This window comes from Mus musculus, chromosome 1, assembly GCF_000001635.26.
Source record: "Mus musculus strain C57BL/6J chromosome 1, GRCm38.p6 C57BL/6J".
Classification (NCBI taxonomy): Eukaryota; Metazoa; Chordata; class Mammalia; order Rodentia; family Muridae; genus Mus; species Mus musculus.
In genome coordinates, this window is record NC_000067.6 from 186963517 (window position 1) to 186984043 (window position 20527).

The window sequence follows — 20527 nt, forward strand, 5'->3', positions numbered from 1 at the left end:
GATGTATTATTCCTCTGCTCTCTTCAGATATTTTTCTAGAGTATGAAAATGATACAGCTATAGACAGGGCTTTAAAAAGTTTTGTTTTTCCTTAATAGAAGCAGAATACATTATACAGCTTGACTTCCTCTAGGTTCTCATATCTTTCTAAATCTTTTAGTGGTGCTTTTTCACCCAGTGTGTGGTGTCCACTTCCAGCATGTCACACAGCAGACAGCAAGGCTCAGAAGAATGGAGTCCTAGGAAGACTATGTTGTTTTCCCTCCTGAAGGCAGCAGGGCATCCTAACAATAAACAGTTGCTGGATGCTACAATCATGACTTCCACAATTCTTTTCCTGTGTTTCATGGTCCTGAATTCAGTAAATATTGTGTTCTCCACTTTGTGTGGAAACAAGGGGAGAAAAGCTGGAGAGAACTGGACTACAAAGGGAGAGAATTGTTCTCAGAATCCTGCTGTGCTGTCCAAACTCTGGGTACAGTCACACACACACACACACACACACACACACACACACCCTCCCTATGCAGATGTAGTTCTCATGATAAATCACTTTTTAATCAGTCATAATTTTGCATTAAGTGCTGAATAAGTGCCCTTTGTTTCATACTTAAGCTGTCAGTGGTGAACATCAGGAGGGCAGACTAGTGCCTATCATTAAGCAGAGAAAAATCAATACCATTTTTAATTAAAGGAAGGCACAGCCGGGCTTGGAGACAAGCAAATCTCCTTGTGAGAGCATCTCCCCTTTAAACTTTTAGAAGTTCAGTTCAGAAGTTGAGAGACAGCCAAATGTAGGGAGTGGCTGAAGTTCTTCAGGGCTGGAGGTTGGGGTGGAGCCAGACAGAGAAGCAAATGAAGCAGAGGAGAAACACAGGCCAGGTGCTTGCTTTTTACTTTGTCCTAGAGAAGATCTTAAGGCATGGTCAAAGATAGGTCCTGGTTTACACTATATATGTAATTTGTTTTCATTTGTAGATTAAGAATGAGTTGAAGAAAAGCCAAATATATAGTCTTATCATTCACATTTTATTATGGTTTAGAATCCAGAACATGACATGTTTTTATGATTCCTTTCAGATTATATTTTACAGCTTGAGTTTTTCTTATTTATAGTGCAAGAGTCCAACAAGATGAACTCGGATGTTTTACAACCTAATGACAGAAATTCCACCCTATCACTTCTATAGTCAAAGGGAGGGGAATAGTAAAACATGGAACTGCTGAGAAAGAGAGCTATTCTGGAAAGCTACCGACCTGAAATTCAACACCAATAATTTATTTGGAGGAAGAATTTTTAAAACTTAAGAGTTGGAGCAATATAAAGCTAAACATTTAACCAACCCCCTGACCACGACATAATCATAAGCCTAGGAATATCAGAAAAGCTATCAAGGAAGCTCTTGAAGTATTGAAGGTTCATAGCACTAAACTTGGTAAAGACTCGACATTCAGAATAAAGTTACTCATCTCACCTAGTTACCTCAAAGACCCTCTCCCGCCTTTCCCTAATTTTCAAAGTTCTTTTAAGCAGCATTCCCGAGTTCTAGTTGATACTATTTCTTTCTTGTAACAGCTCTGCTCCAGCTGCCCAGAAAGGTTTCCCCAATGCAAGTGTAACATTTTTGCTCTGGCAGGAGCAGGTTTCCCAACCAAAACTAGGCTGGGGCAGAAGTGTTACATCTCTGCTGCCAGAGATATCCTGGCGATCAGAAATCAAGGAAGGAAGACCACAGTCACACCACAGAACAAACCTCAGAGATCTATTGGAAGTAAAACTAGATCTCAGGAGGGTGGATAGCTCTGCTTGGTAGAGCAGCACCAGGGACCTGAGCAGGGCAGTGGCGTCTCTTGGGGGAAGCGGGGAGCTTTCAAGAAGGATGGTTCCAAGGTGAGGATTGGTAGGATTTCAATTCTTTACTTTAAGAGAGCTCAGGGATTGGTGGGTTTTCCCATTCAGGGATGTGTGTGTGTGTGTGTGTGTGTGTGTGTGTGTGTGTGTGTGTGTGTATGTGTACTGTGAGTGCGTGCGCTCAAGGATTGGTGGGATTCTGTTTCTTGGCCCTGGTCTCCAGCTTGAGGTTAAGTCAGGGTCAGGGTGTTTTTCCCTTTGGTCCTTTATTCTATACTTCTTATGGTGAAAAAATTTGACTAATTATGGTTTAGTAGCCTATACTGGTGTCAGTTGGGGACTCTATGTTCTCAGTAACTTTAAAAATGCATTTTAAAGCCGGGCGTGGTGGTGCACGCCTTTAATCCCAGCACTCGGGAGGCAGAGGCAGTTGGATTTCTGAGTTAGAGGCCAGCCTGGTCTACAAAATGAGTTCTAGGACACAGAGAAACCCTGTCTTGAAAAAAAAAAAATCCATTTTAAAATGGCATAAAGATACAAAGGACCTAACAGTTCATATAATTCAGAGTTTCAAAGGTTAGACAGACCTCAGACTTAATGGGATCAAGGAATCACCTTTTTGTCTAAGTTTCTGATCTCTGCTCTCCTGGGTATACTGACTTCGTTTTTCAGCTGTCCATTGTGGGGTTAAAGATCCTAAAAGAACCCATGAAAACAAACATCCTTCATCCACTCTCTTCTGTACTCCATACATCATATTCAATATATAGTGTCATATTGGTCAGTCATTTTTGCCTAGATTCTAAAGCTTCTGAGAGAGAGAGAGAGACAAGCCCTATTTTCAATTAACATTTATATATGGCAGAAGCAGGATGTACAACATCTATTATGAAATAAACCAGTAAAGATCTTTTCTGTTGCAGTTATTAAACCCCTTTAAAATTTTATGTGTCTATGTATGTGCTTGCGGTTTTATATGTGACTGCTGGGGTGCCAGAAGGGGGCATCAAATTCCCCTGGAACTAACGTTAACAGCAGTTGTGAGCCACCAGATATGGGTGCTGGGAAACCAAGTCCCCTCCTCTGCAAGAGCAGCCAGTGCTCTTAAGTGCCGAGTCATCTTTCCAGATTACAAATATCTTGCACAAAAACGAGTAGCACACATTTCGCACCATCCCTTAGACTTCCAAGGGAACCCACGGTCAAAGCCACATCTTTAAACACTATTTGGCCCAAATCACCCAAGCCCTCTCTCCTTGCCCATACTAAGCAAGATGGCCAAGGTGTTTATGCAGAGCAGGAGCCCCTCCAGCAGCCCTCAACCTGCACACCAGGGAGAAGAAGAGCTGGCTACAGGAGCAGGGTCCATGTCAAGTCGCGGATCTGGGGTGAATTCCACTCAGGTTTGATCTGTGGAGTTAAGGGCTCTGAATACCCGGCACTAGGAGATGCAAGGCAGCTGGTTTCCGTGTGTCGTTTACTCTGTGAAACCAGTGCTACCACCAGTCATCAGTGCCCTTTCCATGGCCTCCAAGCGGGGTCTGGGCAATTGTGGGGTGGCCCCCTCCACCTGGTCAACAGGTTCGAGCTTTCTGTCCTTACTTGGTCTTAAGGGAAACACATTCTCCACTCCCCTTTACCTCCCCGACCCCACCCTGGCCACCAACCGCCCCTTCCCCCTACCCCGCCCCCCATTCCGAACACTGTATTCAAGCAACCGTTTCCTACTGCACAAAATGGCCACTCCACGGGACACCTGTGGCCACGTGACCCGCTGCCCTCTTGGTTTTGGGCCTCTTTCCGCCTAACTCCGGTTCCAGAAAGGCTGCCCTCGGAGAAAGCAAGAGCTAATTAAACCGGAGAACCCCCACAGCTTGGAAACGACAGGAAAAGGTGGAGCGCGGGAGAGGACAGAAGGACAAACCCCAAAACACAACAAAAAACAAACGCCATAGTGAGCAGCGGAGAGCCAAGAGGCCTGCAGGAACTTTCAAGGCCTCACTGCTAGAGGGCAGAGTTCTCGCGAGATCTTGAGGACTTCCAAGGCACGCACGGAGGAAATCGCGGATTAGAGGGAAGGTGAAGTTCAAGCCAAACAGGACAGCGGTCGGGTTGATCGACGTTCCGGGGGCTCCGGGCTGCCGTGTACATCTAACTCCATTATGAACTCAACCGAGTGCTGTTCCGCCGCTGTAAGTCTGACAGGGCGGCGGGCCCTGTGACCGCATCGCGGGCGATGGCGCGCTAGGCCTGACCAGGAAGTCTCGCGAGATTAGAAATCGGCGCGCAGGAGCTGCGGCGGGCAGAAGCCATAGCGTTAGCTTGGAGAGAGGCCGTGAGAGGGACGGGAGGCCCGCGGCGCTGGCAGAGCGGGCTTTGGGGGAATCAGGTCGGCCACTGGACGGACAGACGGACGGACGGACGCGCCGTTCACCCCACAGAGGACCTCTGAGGTGAAACCATAGCTCAGCAGAGGCAAGCCCCAGAGTTCTCCGTACTCTTCAGGGATGAGTCATGTGGCAGAGGAAGATGAGCTCGGGCTGGACCAGCAGTTGGCTGGCCTAGACCTGACGTCTCGGGACAGCCAGAGCGGGGGCAGCACAGCCAGCAAAGGGCGCTACATCCCCCCTCACCTGCGGAACCGGGAGGCCGCGAAGGCGTTCTACGACAAAGACGGCTCACGGTGGAGTAAAGACAAGGATGCCTACAGCAGCTTCGGGTCCCGCAGCGACACGAGAGCCAAGTCCAGTTTCTTCAGTGACCGCGGCGGAAGCGGCTCCAGGGGAAGGTTTGACGAGCGCGGGCGGAGTGACTACGAGAGTGTTGGCAGCCGGGGAGGTAGAAGTGGCTTTGGCAAATTTGAGCGGGGCGGGAACAGTCGCTGGTGTGACAAAGCAGACGAGGATGACTGGTCGAAACCGCTCCCACCAAGCGAACGCTTGGAACAGGAACTCTTTTCCGGAGGCAACACTGGGATTAACTTTGAGAAATATGATGACATCCCGGTTGAGGCGACAGGGAATAACTGCCCTCCACATATTGAAAGTTTCAGCGATGTCGAGATGGGAGAGATTATTATGGGAAACATCGAGCTCACTCGTTACACACGCCCAACTCCTGTGCAAAAGCATGCTATTCCTATTATCAAGGAGAAAAGAGACTTGATGGCTTGTGCCCAAACGGGGTCTGGAAAAACAGCAGCTTTTCTTCTACCTATCTTGAGTCAGATCTATACGGATGGTCCAGGTGAGGCTTTGAGGGCCATGAAGGAGAATGGAAAGTATGGGCGTCGCAAACAGTATCCAATCTCCTTGGTCTTGGCTCCGACCAGAGAATTGGCCGTGCAGATCTATGAGGAGGCCAGGAAATTCTCATACCGCTCTCGAGTTCGTCCTTGTGTGGTTTATGGTGGAGCTGATATTGGGCAGCAGATTCGAGACTTGGAACGTGGCTGTCACTTGTTAGTAGCTACTCCAGGACGGCTAGTAGATATGATGGAGAGAGGAAAGATTGGACTGGACTTCTGCAAATACTTGGTGTTAGATGAAGCAGATCGAATGTTGGACATGGGCTTTGAGCCTCAGATACGAAGAATAGTTGAGCAAGACACCATGCCTCCAAAAGGTGTCCGCCACACTATGATGTTTAGTGCTACCTTTCCTAAGGAAATACAGATGCTGGCTCGGGATTTCTTGGATGAATATATCTTTCTGGCCGTAGGAAGAGTTGGGTCTACTTCTGAGAACATCACACAGAAAGTCGTGTGGGTGGAAGAAGCAGACAAGCGGTCATTTCTGCTTGACCTCCTGAATGCAACGGGCAAGGATTCCCTGATATTGGTGTTTGTGGAAACCAAAAAGGGTGCAGATTCTCTGGAGGACTTCTTATACCACGAAGGATATGCTTGTACCAGTATCCATGGAGACCGATCTCAGCGAGATAGGGAAGAGGCCCTTCACCAATTCCGATCAGGAAAAAGCCCAATTCTCGTGGCTACAGCAGTAGCTGCAAGAGGACTGGATATTTCCAATGTGAAACATGTCATCAATTTCGACTTGCCTAGTGACATCGAAGAATATGTGCATCGCATTGGCCGTACAGGTCGTGTTGGAAACCTTGGCCTTGCCACCTCATTCTTCAACGAGAGGAACATAAATATTACCAAAGATTTATTGGATCTTCTTGTTGAAGCAAAACAAGAAGTGCCATCTTGGCTAGAAAACATGGCTTTTGAACACCATTACAAGGGTGGCAGTCGTGGACGGTCCAAGAGCAGATTTAGTGGAGGATTTGGTGCTAGAGACTATCGACAAAGTAGCGGTGCCAGCAGTTCCAGCTTCAGCAGTGGCCGTGCTAGCAACAGTCGCAGCGGTGGAGGCAGCCATGGCAGCAGCAGAGGGTTTGGTGGAGGTAGCTATGGAGGCTTTTACAACAGTGATGGATATGGAGGAAATTATAGCTCCCAGGGGGTTGACTGGTGGGGTAACTGAGCCTGCTTTGCCATAGGCCACTCTACCAAACAAATACAGAAAACACTACATGTAATGTAGCCAGACTATACCTGATATAGCTTCAAGAAACCACAGAACAGTGCCTCCTGTGATTCCCCATTGAATACTTTTTAAGGGAGCTTAAAGTGACAAGAAGAAAGGAACAATCCAGAAGACCCATTCAGAAGGTGGTTTAAAGACTTGATTGTTGTAGTTTGGATTAACTCTCCTCTTACCCCCATCCTACTCTGCATTTATAACTTCATGACTAAGGATCATTTGTTTGTTAATGTGCTGTACCTTTACTTTAGACAACTTTTATTCTGATGTCCCGTTGGCTCAGTAATGCTTAAGATATCAAATTGTTTTAGCAAAATAAATTTTCTGAACTTGGGCTAAGAAAACAAAGGGACAGGTATTTGTTATGGGAATGGGACTGTCCTTAAGTACACCTTAGGTACTCTAAGGAAGGCAGGGGTGAAGCCCAGGATGAAGGATGGCATTTGGGAATACATAAATAACAGCCCAGGGGTTCAAGAGTAGTTATGGTTGAAATATCTGTTTAAGTGTACAGTTCTAGTTGCTAAACTTAGCACGGCCAGGAAATGCAATGGCATTTTTATTTTCCTGTGTACTTTAAATAATCCTTTGTTAGTAGTCATCCTCAATGAAATGTAGTGGCAGCCTTGGGAGTCACTAGTCAGTATTCATGCTTAGTACTGTGATGTAGAGGATCTGAATGGCTCCAAATAAATGGTATCAGGAAACCATAGAAGAAATGGTCTATATTCTTTAATGCAAGCAGGTTTTGAAAAACCATGGATAGTGAGTAGAGAATTACTTTTTCTTATGATGGGGAGTGTGAAGATAGCCACGGATGTGATATTTGAAACTAAAGAGTACAGAGAAATAGTTCCTCAACGAGTAGGCATTGATGGAATTTCCATGTATAATGACGGAACAGTAAACTAATGTGTACTTGTTCTCATTCTCTACCCATTTGTTGTAGAATGTCATCAATAAACCACTACATCTCACACGGGATTATGGTTTTTTGTTTTGTTTGGTTTAAGACAGGTCCTCATGTTACCCAAGGGTAGTCTTTAACTAATTATGTATCTGAGACTGGCCCTGAAGTCCACCACACTTGATGAGATCATGAATTTTTAAAATCACATTGTTTATGTTTATATAGACAGCTCCCCCAGTATTTTTCTCAGGTCCTGTATGTCCTAGTGCTTCCTGTCTATCAAATTACTGTCTCTGGAATACTTAGATAATAATTAGTTGAATGTTATGGAATAGATTTCTACCATCATTGGCCAATGAGTGGGTTACGTAGTTTATATAAGGTCAAGACATGTATATGTATGCATATATGCATGTATATATAGGTTAAATTCAGATAGGTAGATACACTGTAGTTTGACTCTCAAAAGTTTGTCCTGTAAGAAAAATTACTGTCGCAGCCAATCCATTATTTTATTAGTGTTGCAGCCCAATGATTCTAAATAGATTGCCCATAAAATTAACAGAAATTCTCGGTGGCCTCCATCAGTACTAGCTCCAGCCCCTCATGTCCCCCTACGTTTGTTTACTCCTTTCCAGATATCTCTGCTATAAATTCCTGAGTTCTACTTTGTGACCCAATTCATACACCACTCTCTTAGTAAGACCTGGTCAGACTTCATTTTTCTCCATGAAACTAGCATTAAAAGTTGTAGTCCCAACAACCGAGATAAACAATGTGTTGTTTATGCTTGTTATTTTGAAATTAATCATGCAAATGTTGCAATTCTTATTTTGTTTTTAAGGTTTTGGTTTTTTAAAATTCTATATTCACTTTCCAAATGTCCTTTGCAACTGCATATAGTTCATGGTCAGTCTGTGTGGATTGGATGGCATTCCAGAGAGGCCTTTCTTCACACGTTTTATCCCTACAGTTATCTTGGAGAGTGTGGTAAAACACTTGGACCTAAAGTCTTGTATGTGTAAAACAAAGTGAGTGAGAGATGTGTAGGTGACCACAGGAGAAGAAAGATTGCACTCTACTGCTTTGCTGGGTGTTAGGAGTACTCAGTAATAACACATTTAAATACAACCTGCCTGTACATCAAATTGATTAGGCTTCATATACTAGTCATTTCAGATGATGCCAGTAATGTTTCCCTAATATTTTAAATCTTTAGGTTCATTTTGACAGTACTCTAGAAGCTTGAGAAGCACGGGAAAAGATCCAAAGACCTCTCTGACTCCTTTCTGACCTGATGGGAAGTTCTTTGAGACCAAGAGCCAGGCTATCTAGGGCAATTTGTGATGTATTGAAAACAAAAACCAAAAAGACAGTGTCCCGTCTATATTCTTTAAAGCAGGTTTTGAAAAAACCATGGATAGTGAGTAGAGAATTACTTTTTCTTATGATGAGGAGTGTGAAGATAGCCAAGGATGTGATATTTGAAACTAAAGAGTACAGAAAAATAGTTCCTCAACGAGTAGGCATTGATGGAATTTCCATGTATAATGACGGAACAGTAAACTAATGTGTACTTGTTCTCATTCTCTACCCATTTGTTGTAGAACATCATCAATAAGCCACTACATCTCACACGGGATGATGGATACCCAAGCATCCCTTTCCTTTCCCCATTATCAGTATATTACCATGATTTGCTAAGTTCATACATGAGCCACTGGTCATACTTTATTGTTAATGTCTACACTGGCTAATGTCCCATTGGCTTTATCTAGTGTCTTATTCTGGTCCAGTCTAGGACATTATATTTATTCATCAAACCACCTGAGGTTTCTCCTATGACAGTCTCTCAGACATTTCTCATTTCTGCTGACCTTGACAGGTTTTTTTTTTTTTTTTTTTTTTGAGTGCTGGTTAGGTACTTTGCCCTACAATTAAAAATAGTTGGATTTTTTTTTTCCCCTTTATAATTAGACTGGGGCTGTGGGTCTTTAGGAGCGTGTTCACAGAGGTAAAATGTCATTTTTATCATGCCAAGGACACACCAAAATTCTGAAGTATCAGAGTTGATAAGGACCTAGATCCACTGGCCGAGGTTGTAGGATCTGGCAGGTTTACCCACTCCACTGTGAGTGTACTTGAATTTATTTATTTATTTATTTATTTATTGAGGCCGGATCTTACCAGACTGATTTTGAACTCTGAGTCAGACTCCGAGAACTAGGAGTACTGGTGTGTTTCATCACATCTGCTTTCTTTTCATATTGCCTTTCTAGAAAGATGTCACCATGTGCAGCCCAGGTTTAAGGCATGGAGAGTTTATGCTTCGTTCCTAGTCTTCCTTTGCCACTTAAATTTCATCTAAGTATGGAACTATGGATGTGTAGGGGTTTCATGTATGTTCTAAGTTACAGCTTTCTTGCTCAAAAGTTGTAAGAAATCTATGAAAGGACTTTTTAAATGTTGAGAAGGGTCATTTTTAAATGTATAATTGTTAAATCTCTCTCCTGTGGCTGCCTGCATGCCTTTCTCTTACTCATTTTCTTTCCATACACAGAACTTCTTTTCTCCCATTTGTTTCACCCCCACTCTACCAAGATAACTGTGTTTGATTCAAGTTCCTGCTGGCCCCAAGGCCTATCTGGAATTCCATGCAAGCCGTTCACTTACAAATCAACCCATAGAAACCGCCATTTACTATGTGCAGTTGCTAAGGACAGCAAAAAGAGAACATAACTTTAAGCACTTAAAGATAGGAAGGCAAAGCTTTGGTCACTAGAACTGTTTTAGCTGGCTCCTATGTCCCTTTGTTTATATCTACATCCTGTTGCTTCCTGGGACTCAGATGAGTGCCTCTTCATTTTCTGCTGTGTGTTATTTCAACTTCAATTGTATTTTGTAGGCTTTTGGTTGCAGTGACAGATAACCAAGAGAAAGCATTTATAAAGAGGAAAAGTTGATTTTGGCTCATAGCTTGACTTTACTCTGATCACTTGAGAGTTTTGCTTTGGGTCTGTGGCAGTATACTACATTATGTCAGGAGCCTGTGAGGGAGGGGGAGGCCTGTTCACCTCAAGATGGCTAAGAAGTAAAGAGAGGAAGGGGGCTGTGTTCCCAATATCCCCTCTGTTCTAGTTTTGTTTCTATTGCTGTGACAAAATATCCAAAGCAACTGAGTAAAGAAAGGGTTCTTTCAGTTTACATCATGGTAGGGAAGTGAAGGCAGGACTTTGGCCAGTCACATCACATCCACAGTCAACCACACCACATCCACAGTCAGCCACATAACATCCAGTCAGCTACATCATCACATCCACAGTCTAGCAGACATAAATGAAAGCTCACTTGCTTGTTCTCAAGTCCATTTCTCCACAGAGACAGTTCAGAGTTCCTGCCAGGGAATGGTGTTAAAGTGGGCTGGGTACTTTCATATCAGTTAACTTAGAGCATTCCCACAGCAGACATGCCCTAGGACCAATTTAAAGGGGACAACCCCTCATTGACCATTTTCACATGATCTAGGTTGGGTCAAGATGCCAAAGCTAACCATCACACCCTTACTGGGCCCTATCACTTCCCAGTAGTGCAACAGGCTAAGTAGTGCAACCAACACATCAATAGACTCAAGATGGAAATAATAGCACCTAGTACCTCCCTCAGCTCTTGCTAGATACGGTGTGTGTCGAGTTCTATCACAGCTCATCTTGCTATCACGCTTTTCTGTAGTTTAATTCTCAGAACACATCACTTGTGATTGTAGTTTTCTTTTCTCATGTAAAAAAACAAAACAAACAAACAAACAAAAAAACCAAAAAACCCCCAAAACTTAGACCACTTATTTAATGTTTACATTTCCCCTTCTAAATGTTTGTTTCTGTCTATAAAAAGTATTGGCATGAAGTCCAGAATTCTTCCAGCAAAGTGTGTGTGTGTGTGCGTGTGTGTGTGTGTGTGTGTGTGTGTGTGTGTGTGTATTAGACAATTCTAAGGGCTTCGTGAATTTTAGACATTGTTAAGAAGCAAGGCTCTAAAAGTCAAGTGAGTCTCCATAGCCCGCTAGTGCTAGTGTTATTTTCCTTCCTCCCAGACCTGTGTGTACAGCTAACATAAAACAAGACATTGACCTGGGAGCTGAAAAGCAAAAGGCCTAACATGAATGTGGATAGATGTCATAAATTTATGCCTTGGGTCAACACAATTTACTCCTTCCTCCTCCTCTGGGACTCCCTTGCCCCCTAGTCTGGCTTTAGACAATGAATTTCCAGGGAGTTTTTGCCTTTTGATCGCCCCAGTGATCTAATGCAATTGTCCACTGGCAGAAGCGCTGCGAGGTGCAGAATAAAGTAATGAAGGTAATTTGATTTGCGCTCCTCACCCACCCTTAAGATCTGCATGTCTTTATTGTATTAGTTTTCTAATGAGATTCCACTGCCCGCTCTCCGTAGGGAGACTGGAGCACCCGGCCTGTGGGAGGGGTTCATCTCAGGAGGGTCCTCCCCATTTACACCCCATCTTTAATGGGAATGGACCTGCCTGCCCTTGACTCATAGAGTGATCATACTTCCCTTCCTAGCTGTGATGGACAGGAAGTCAGGGAGTAGCTTCAGCAGCAGGGAAGGGGAAGGAAGGCTTCTGCCACTTCCAGGGGAAGGAAAGTGGGTTCAAAGGTCAGTGCTTGGCTGAAAGGTTCACAGCACACCAAGCGGATTCCCCACTCTCTTCATCCTAGGATAATGGCAGCTTCCTGGGTAAGTGCCTCAATCTCAAGTCTGGGCTCACATATGCTCACGTTCACCAGAATGACCCATAGCATCGAGGCATCGAGAGGGAAGAGTCCACAGGGCTGTCCAAAACCCAAATACTCTGTCCCACTGATGTAGTGCTCTGGATTTGAAATACTCTGTCCCACTGATGTAGTGCTCTGGATTTGAAATACTCTGTCCCACTGATGTAGTGCTCTGGATTTGAAATACTCTGTCCCACTGATGTAGTGCTCTGGATTTGAAATACTCTGTCCCACTGATGTAGTGCTCTGGATTTGAAATACTCTGTCCCACTGATGTAGTGCTCTGGATTTGAAATACTCTGTCCCACTGATGTAGTGCTCTGGATTTGAAAAGCCTGGCTGGCCAGGTGCCACCTGAGCAGGGTGTAAGTGTGCTTTGTTTTGGAGAAGCCTACCTACCTCTTCTTGCCCAGTGTTCTTGACTTCCACCATACACCTACTCCCCATCTTGAGTCCTTTAAGCCTTTCCCCAAAGGTCCAGTCCTCTGTGCCCTGCCCCTGTGTGTGTCTATAAGGCTTTTTGCCACCTCACTTACTTTATGTCTTACCTATTTTTCACACTGAAATATTTATGTCTCCCAAATGACATTGTACACATAGAATGCAGTGTGAAGTTATTATTTTCACTTCGAAAGCTGCTTTTGCTTTCCAAGGTGTCTGTGGCAACACATGCCTTTGATCTAAGCACTTGGGAGGTAGAGGCAGGCAGATGTCTTTAAGTTCAAGGCCCTCCAGTGAGTTCCAGGACAGCCAGGGAGGGTTCTAGGGCTCTGTAGAGGGACCCTGTCTCAAAGCACAAACAAAACAAACAAAAGGCTGCTTTAAAAACTGGTCAAACATTGTTGCTAAAAACGAGTCAATACGATGCATTTATTTATGCAGTTGAAGAATTATCTTAAAATCTATGTTGATGGGCACAAGTGCAGGAACTTTAAATTAAATTAATTAATTAAAGGGGGCTTGGAAGTCTTTTGGGCAATGGAAGAAGAAGCCTGAGCACTGACTTGAGAACCTGTCTGTTTTCAGCAAAGCTCAAGTCCCCGAAATCACAGAGGCAGGGGTAGGCCAAGTGATTGGCATCCTTGACGACTTTTCTAGGGGGAAAAAGGTAGTTTATATCTAATCTAAGGTCTTTAAGAGGAATCTATCAGCTTTGGTTTGGCTCTCAGTGGACAGGTGTCTGCATCACGGAAGCACCATACATAATTCACCACCAGAGAGCCCCAGAACTTAGCAAGAAAGCTAAATTACCTGTCACTGGTAGAAAAGGTGCTCCCTGTAGGTCAAGGTTGAAAGCTCTGGAGGACCCCACTAAGGAAGAGCTCATCCATTCGTATTTAAATGGCAGGCCTGCTTCTGGGAAGCCTGGCAGGCCTGCTGTTTACACCTTGAATTTGCCTACCTATTTTGCAGGGGCCAATTAACACTCTCCCATTCTGACACTAGACTGGAAAGAGAGCAGAGTTGATTGAATAATCTGAGGCCATTTGGTGGATGTCACACCACTGAGGACTGGAAGAACAGGGATGTCTTCCTGGAGGGGTAGGCCAGGACTGCCTGTGAGGAGGGTGAGCCACCATAGCTTACACAGAATACAAAAGCATTCAATCACAATTAGGGCTAGAACCCTGAATCCAGTCCCTGGCAGACCCCGACTGAGGAGCACAGTTCATGAGAGGCAGGTGCCACCTGGATGTCAGCAAGCTATAGTTTGCCCTTCTACTTGAGAGACTAACTAACTGCTAATTGGCAGGTAGGAAGTGAAAGTGGCTGGAGTCGGGGTGGGGGGATGGGGGAGACACAAAGGAAGGGGGGGTAGAATTAGAATATTGCTTTCAAAAGTATTTTCTATTTTTTTTTAAAGCGTTGGCTATTTTGGTTTTGGTTTTCACTACTTTATAATAGCCTATATTTTGGAAGCAATTTTTTGCTAAAAAAATTGCATTGTATACATTTGCCATTTTTATGTATTTATTTTATTGATTTACTGGTTGATTGATCCACCACCACCACCTTGATATCCCCAGTGTTTAAGTTCAGATGACCTGACCTCTGCAAAGAGTTCAATCGCCTTGATTGAATCTTGATGTTCTCTGCTCTCTGGTGTACACACACACACACACACACACACACACACACACACACACACATACACACACACCACCACCACCACCACCACCTTGATGTTCTCCGATCTCTGCTGTACACACACACACAGGCCACCACCTTGATGTTCTCTAGTCACACAAGATAGTATGATTCTGTCAGTGACAGCAAGAGTGTCCTACTGCCCACTGCCTAAATGTTGACACCAAGGGTAGTTCTTACTATGAGCAGGATCCTCAGCAGACATCGCTGGTTCTTACCCCTCTTGGCTTCTCCTCTTCCTCAACCCCTTCACCCCACTTTCAGTGTCTGAGAGACTTTTATTAGGTTGCCACAAGCAGCCAGTGTCACCCTGTCTCATTCAATATTTTACTCAAATGGGAGTTTCTCTGGGAGGTCCTCCCTCCATTCTTCCTTTCTGCTCTCCTCTCTGCCAGGGCCTAATATGTCAGTCTCCTACCTTACTGACTCCACCCCCAACCCCCAGAATGCAAGATGACTGGCAGTGTGGTCAGGGAGGGGGCCGCCTGGGATACATAGAATTCCCATTCCATAGCTGCTGACAGAATAAATGCATATTCCTGAGACAATGTAAAGCTGAGACTTGATAACTCTTGAACTTATAGTAAATTAGAAATATACTTTACAATAGGTTAAATGTACATAAGATGTATTTTTTGGTGTGCAGTTTCATGGATTTTATAAATTCAACTTCTTCAATTGAGATAGACAAAATCCCAACACCAACAACCTTTAAGAAGTCCCTCCCCCAACTCCCTCATCAACCCCTTCGCTGACCTCTGACCACTAGTGGCCATTGATCTGTTCTTCACTCTGCAGGCTCGCCTTGTCCAGAACAAACCAGAGCCCCGTTCATTGTTTTCTGTGGCTTTTGCTATGTAGCAGAGCACATTTTAGATGCCTCTCTGTTGTTGTATATATTAAGATTCTGTTTTGCTCAGTGCTGGGTATTGTTACTTTAAGTGGCTATAGGAGTTTAAAATGTTGGTATTTCTAGGAAGTCATGAATAAAAGAAATATATCATCAGTTTGTGTATCACAAAACAAATATCCAGGCAAATGAGCACACATGCACATGCACACACACACATACACACACATAAACACAGCACATTTTCTTTTAAAGGACATACGTCTTTGTCCCTGTGTGAGTATGTGAACATATACAGGTACCTACAGAGACAAAACACTAGATTCCCTGGAGCTGGAGGTAAATACAGTTGTGAGGCTTCTGATATGAGTGTTGGGAATTGAACCCTGTTTCATGGTAAGAGTAATACATGCTCTTAACCACTGAACCATCAATCCAATCCAAACACCCGATTTGCAGGGCATTCAAAAGAGGGGGAGCATCTTAAAATTAAACTAAGCATACCAAAACACACACAAGAGAGATACCAAAAGAATTGAAACGTGACTGGTTTTGGATGAGAGATTTTTTTTTCCTCTACTGTAATTTGTTTTGTCTTTTAAAAACATAAGATGCCATGTACCTCATTAATAGACTTTATTTTAGAAAAGATGAAGAAGATGAAATTTCCAGAGGACATGGTTTTAGGAAGTATAAAGTGTATTTATTTACCTTTTAATTACAGTCAGAGCAATCTACCTTAGACCAGTCTACTCTGACGGGGAATCATGGCTGCACTGGGTTCAATAAGAAGCTTATGTAACTCAGTGGAAGAAAATAGATGCTAATCTTAAGATGATAATTGACAAGTTTTCTTTTTTGGCAACAATTTAATCCTTGCAATCAAGACGGCTGCTGCTTTAAGAAATGAGGGCCTTCATACAGCTTATGAAGTAATAGATCATATATAAATAGGCTGTTTGCTCTCTGTGCAGATGCCATCATTACTAACTACTTTCGGGCTCTTTGAGAGCTAAATAATTCTGTAATGCATCATTGAGCATTTAGTTGCTTCATAGCAGATGGTTTCAGGGGCCCATCTGCTCACAGCCATGTTTTCAACAAGCCCCTTCACCTTCAGCGAAGAGGTTTGGAAGCAGCAGGACATCCTTTCTCCACTCCAGGTGCTTAGTCTTCGCCCTGTGTCGAGGGAAGAAGACCGCAGTCTTTTTCTGGCCTTGGGAGGTAGATACCGCATTGTGGAGGAGCGCTGACATATAAGCAAACTCAGGAAATGAGCTCCTGGGTTCCAAGAAATTGTAAATATACCGGAAGGGTGTGTGTGTGTGTGTGTGTGTGTGTGTGTGTGTGTGTGTGTGTGTGAATCTCTCTGTGTGTATCTGTGTATGTGAAAGTCTTTGTGTGTGTATCTGTGTTTCTGTGTATGTATATGAGTATCTCTGTGTGTATCTGTGAGTGTGTGTATATGTGTTTGTGTGTGTGTGTGAATGTGTGTGTGTGTGAATATCTGTGTGCGTCTCTGTGTCTGCATGTATGTATGTAACTGACTGCTTTGCCTTCCTAAGCTGCATTTAAATATTAACTATATTCTACAGTCCACTCTATCAGTTATCCCTGCCCTGTTGTTTTCAGAAGCATAGCCCATTCCTAGCTGGTTTTCTGGGATAAAGAATATATTCTCCTTGCCTTTGAGGACACGGGGGAGTCCCTGAGGCAAGGTCAGAGTGAACACAGGACATACACGAAGGCATTTCAGCTAAAGCCATATGGATAAGAGCAGACTGAATGCAGCATCCGAATGCTGAGGGGCACTGGAGGAAGTGTTTTGAGAACAGGGCTAGTTCTCTTCCACAAATCCCAAATGCCCCATTACCTATGTGATCATGGAAATCTGCAGTCACTGCAGGGGAGCAGAACAGGGCTCCTGATGAATAAGACATGCTCGGCAGCTGCCTGGGAGATATGGAGAATTTTCTCTGCCACACAGGAAGACAGCACGAAAGACAAAGTTGGTGAAGAGGAAGCAGAGAACTGAGAAGAGGGCGCTCCCAAAGGATCGCAAGGAAACGGGCAATTTATCGGGATCAAGCCAACGGCCACCCTGAGCACAGATTCAGCACTGCACAGTGCAAATATCTTCCCAGTAAGCATTGCTCCTTAGGGAGCTGCTCACCTCGTGAGGGGAGGAAAGAATGAGGAGCCTGCTGGTCAGAGGCCACAGCTCCTCCCTCTGATGTGGTGCTTAAAGACGCATGGTCCCAGACTCAAATATTTTAATTTACTTTTCTAAAAGGCACGCATGGATTCAGACTAAGACACTGATGGCAAATTGTGATACTGTCACGTGTCAGAGAGTTGTGTTGAGGGATTTTTATATATGTATGTATGTGTGTATACATGTATGTTGGGGTGTGTGTGTTGAGTTCACAGGTCAATATCAAGAGCTTTCCTTAGTCTCCATGTTACTCTTTGAGAAAGGCTCTCTCTCTGAACCTTGAGACCACTGATTATTCCAGATGGGCCACCCAGCAAGCTCTGAGGCTCTGCCTGTCTCTGTCCTCTCATCTAGCCTCACGGGGCATTGACATAAGCGCTGGAGTATCCACTTCTCAGGTCCTCGTGCACGTACATCAAACTATCAATTGAGCCACTTCCCAGCCATCTCCCAAGTCCTCTTTAAAGAAGTTTAATCATCCATTATCTTCTTTTTATAAGATTACAAAAACGCAGTTCTGAGGCCCTGGCTGAATCAACTGTGCCACTCACACCGTGTGCTCAGCATTGGCATTCTTAGCATCTCTTACGACCTCATTTCTTTGTTGCAGGCATTTATGAAGTTCCTACCCATTACCCAGAACTGGTCAGGTTAGTGATAGTTATCCTTTCGTTAGGTTCTCCCTGGTGTTTAGCTGAATGTTCTTTGTTAAGTGAGTTATCTTCCATCAACCCCCAGTGTGAAGGATCGGCCTGCCTCAGAAGCCCCAGAGCACACCTTACTGCTGATGGCATCAATATCATCTTGACTCTCCTGTCAGGAACAGCCACTGGCATTGACCGAATCATCACCTCTGCTGCTGTCCAAGTAGAAATGCTATTTCTGTGTTCGCTCTGCTCTAGAACACTTTAGGATCCATGTAAGAGATTCTGACTTTCTCTCCTGGGAATGAACTGCATAGCTAAGTCCAGCCAGCAGCACCAGCTCTGTGAGGAACCCAAGTTAAACCCTGTTCTTGGTCTCCAGGTCTCTATTCTAACGAGGAAAGAGAGAGAATCATGGGACCCAAACTAGGAGTGTCAGCAAATGTAACACTCAGGACGGAGAACATTCCTGTCTAGGACCAGGTAACAGCGAAGGGGCTCAGAGAAGCAGTCATCTTCCTGTCAAGGACTCAACTCAAGGTTCTTTAAATCAGGGGGAAAACGGAGAGGCAGTGAGGATTGAGGATCGGAGTGACTTTAAGGGATTTGAGGTGAATTTTCTGTACCGGAATCACACTTGGGGACTTGCTCACACTAGCTGAGCTGTCTACCACAGAGCTCCAACTTATATCAGCAGCTAATGACAGATGTCCTCTTGAAAGATCTATCTATCTATCTATCTATCTATCTATCTATCTATCTATCTATCTATCTATCTATCTATTTATCTATCCATCCATCCACCCATCCATCTACCCATTTAGTTACTTGATGTCTATGGATGTTGGCCTGTATATATGTATGTTTCCCACATCAGTGCAGGTACACCTGGAGGCCAGAAGTGGGTGACAGATTTCGTTAGAGCTGAAGTCACATGCACTTGTGAGCCACACTACATGCCCAGCCTTGATGGATCCAATGCCATCTCCCTCCTCACAGCTGCCCAGCAGTCTGGGCCTCACACAGTTGCTTGCCAGTTTCCTCACCCCTGCTTTTTTTTTAAGTCTGTTTTCCTTTTCTTAACTTTAAATTTGTGTGTGTTCTTATGTGTGGTGTGGGTCTGGATTCATGGACACCAGTCATGCATATGGAGGCCTGACAGCAACCTTTTAGAATCCATGGAGGCTTCCAGGACACGAATTAAGGCCATCACGCCTGCATGGCAAACACTTCTACCTGCCAATCAATCTCGCTAGCTAGCCTCTTTTTTTATTTTGGATATCACATCAAAAAATATCTTATCTACAAAATTAATTTATTCTATACAATGTGTTTTAAATGTGTATGCAGCACGCACGGTTTAAAACCAAGCTACTTATTACATATTACTTCATATACCTTATATATTACTTCATATACTTTAAACATTTCTTTTTCTGTCTTTCTCTTTTCTTTTCTTTTCTTTCCTTTCCTTTTCTCTTCTTTCTTTCTTTCTTTCTTTCTTTCTTTCTTTCTTTCTTTTTTTCTTTTTTGAGACAATTTCTCTGTGTAGCCCTGGCTGTCCTAGAACTCACTCTGTAGACCAGGCTACTCTTGAACTCAGAATCTTCCTGCCTCTGCCTCTCGAGAGCTGGGATCAAATACATGCACCACCACCACCTTGCTTACTTTAAACATTTTAATATACTATTCTCTCTTTAACGTCCATACATATATCTCGTAGGCTGAGCACGCCCCTCTCTCCCCTCCAGCATATCCTCTCTATGCCACAGACATTGCATTTCTACAGCATATCATCTCTATGCCACAGACATTGCATTTCTACTTCCATTCTATGCACGTGGCATGAGTTAATTTAACTATGTCCATTCTAGGACACACGGATAAGAGAAAATGTGTATATTCCAAAACTGGATTAGTCTCCCAATATACACATCTTTGCGTGCATATAGCTTACCACAAGCAACATAATGTCACTCCTCTTTATGGCTAAAAATCTCACTTTGACATGTGTGTGTGTTTGTGATGAGAACACTTAAAATCTACTCTGTTAGCATTTCCTAATATATAACAGACTGTTAAGGCGTCATGCTGGATTCTAAACTCTTTCAAACTTTTTCCTCTTTGGTTGTTGTTTGTTATTTTGTTTGAGACAGGGCCTCTTTACATTGCTTGCCTGTCCTGGAACTCACTCTGTAGACCAGGCTGGCCTCAAACTCACAGAGAAACCTGCCTCTGCCTCCTGAGTGCTAGGATTAAAGGCAAGCTCTTTCAAGCTTACCCTTCCTGTTTGAGATTCTGTGACCTTCACCACCATCTCACCAATAAGCCCCATTTCTGCTTCACTGGAGTCACTACAGAGAGCTGAGGTCATATGTCACAAGGCATTTGTCTCTGTGCCACACTAAGTTATATTTCCTTGGTACCATACCTGGAACAAAATGGCATAGATGATGTCAAATTTTGGGAATGATCATGCTCTGTTTTTCTATGTCAGCTTTTATGTTTTATTTGTGTATACAATAAAAGACTTTGTCTTACAAGTATCTCCAACAGTCTGTCACGAGTT

General features: G+C 43.8%; 1 protein-coding gene across 1 annotated transcript; it reads left to right on the forward strand.

Annotated features, from left to right (window-relative positions):
- The first annotated feature begins 3899 nt into the window (after positions 1–3899).
- On the forward strand, positions 3900–7111 carry D1Pas1 (DNA segment, Chr 1, Pasteur Institute 1). Its single transcript, NM_033077.3, has one exon. The coding sequence runs from the start codon at positions 4360–4362 to the stop codon at positions 6340–6342; it is 1983 nt and encodes a 660-aa protein (NP_149068.1). The 5' UTR covers positions 3900–4359; the 3' UTR covers positions 6343–7111.
- The last annotated feature ends 13416 nt before the right edge of the window (positions 7112–20527 follow it).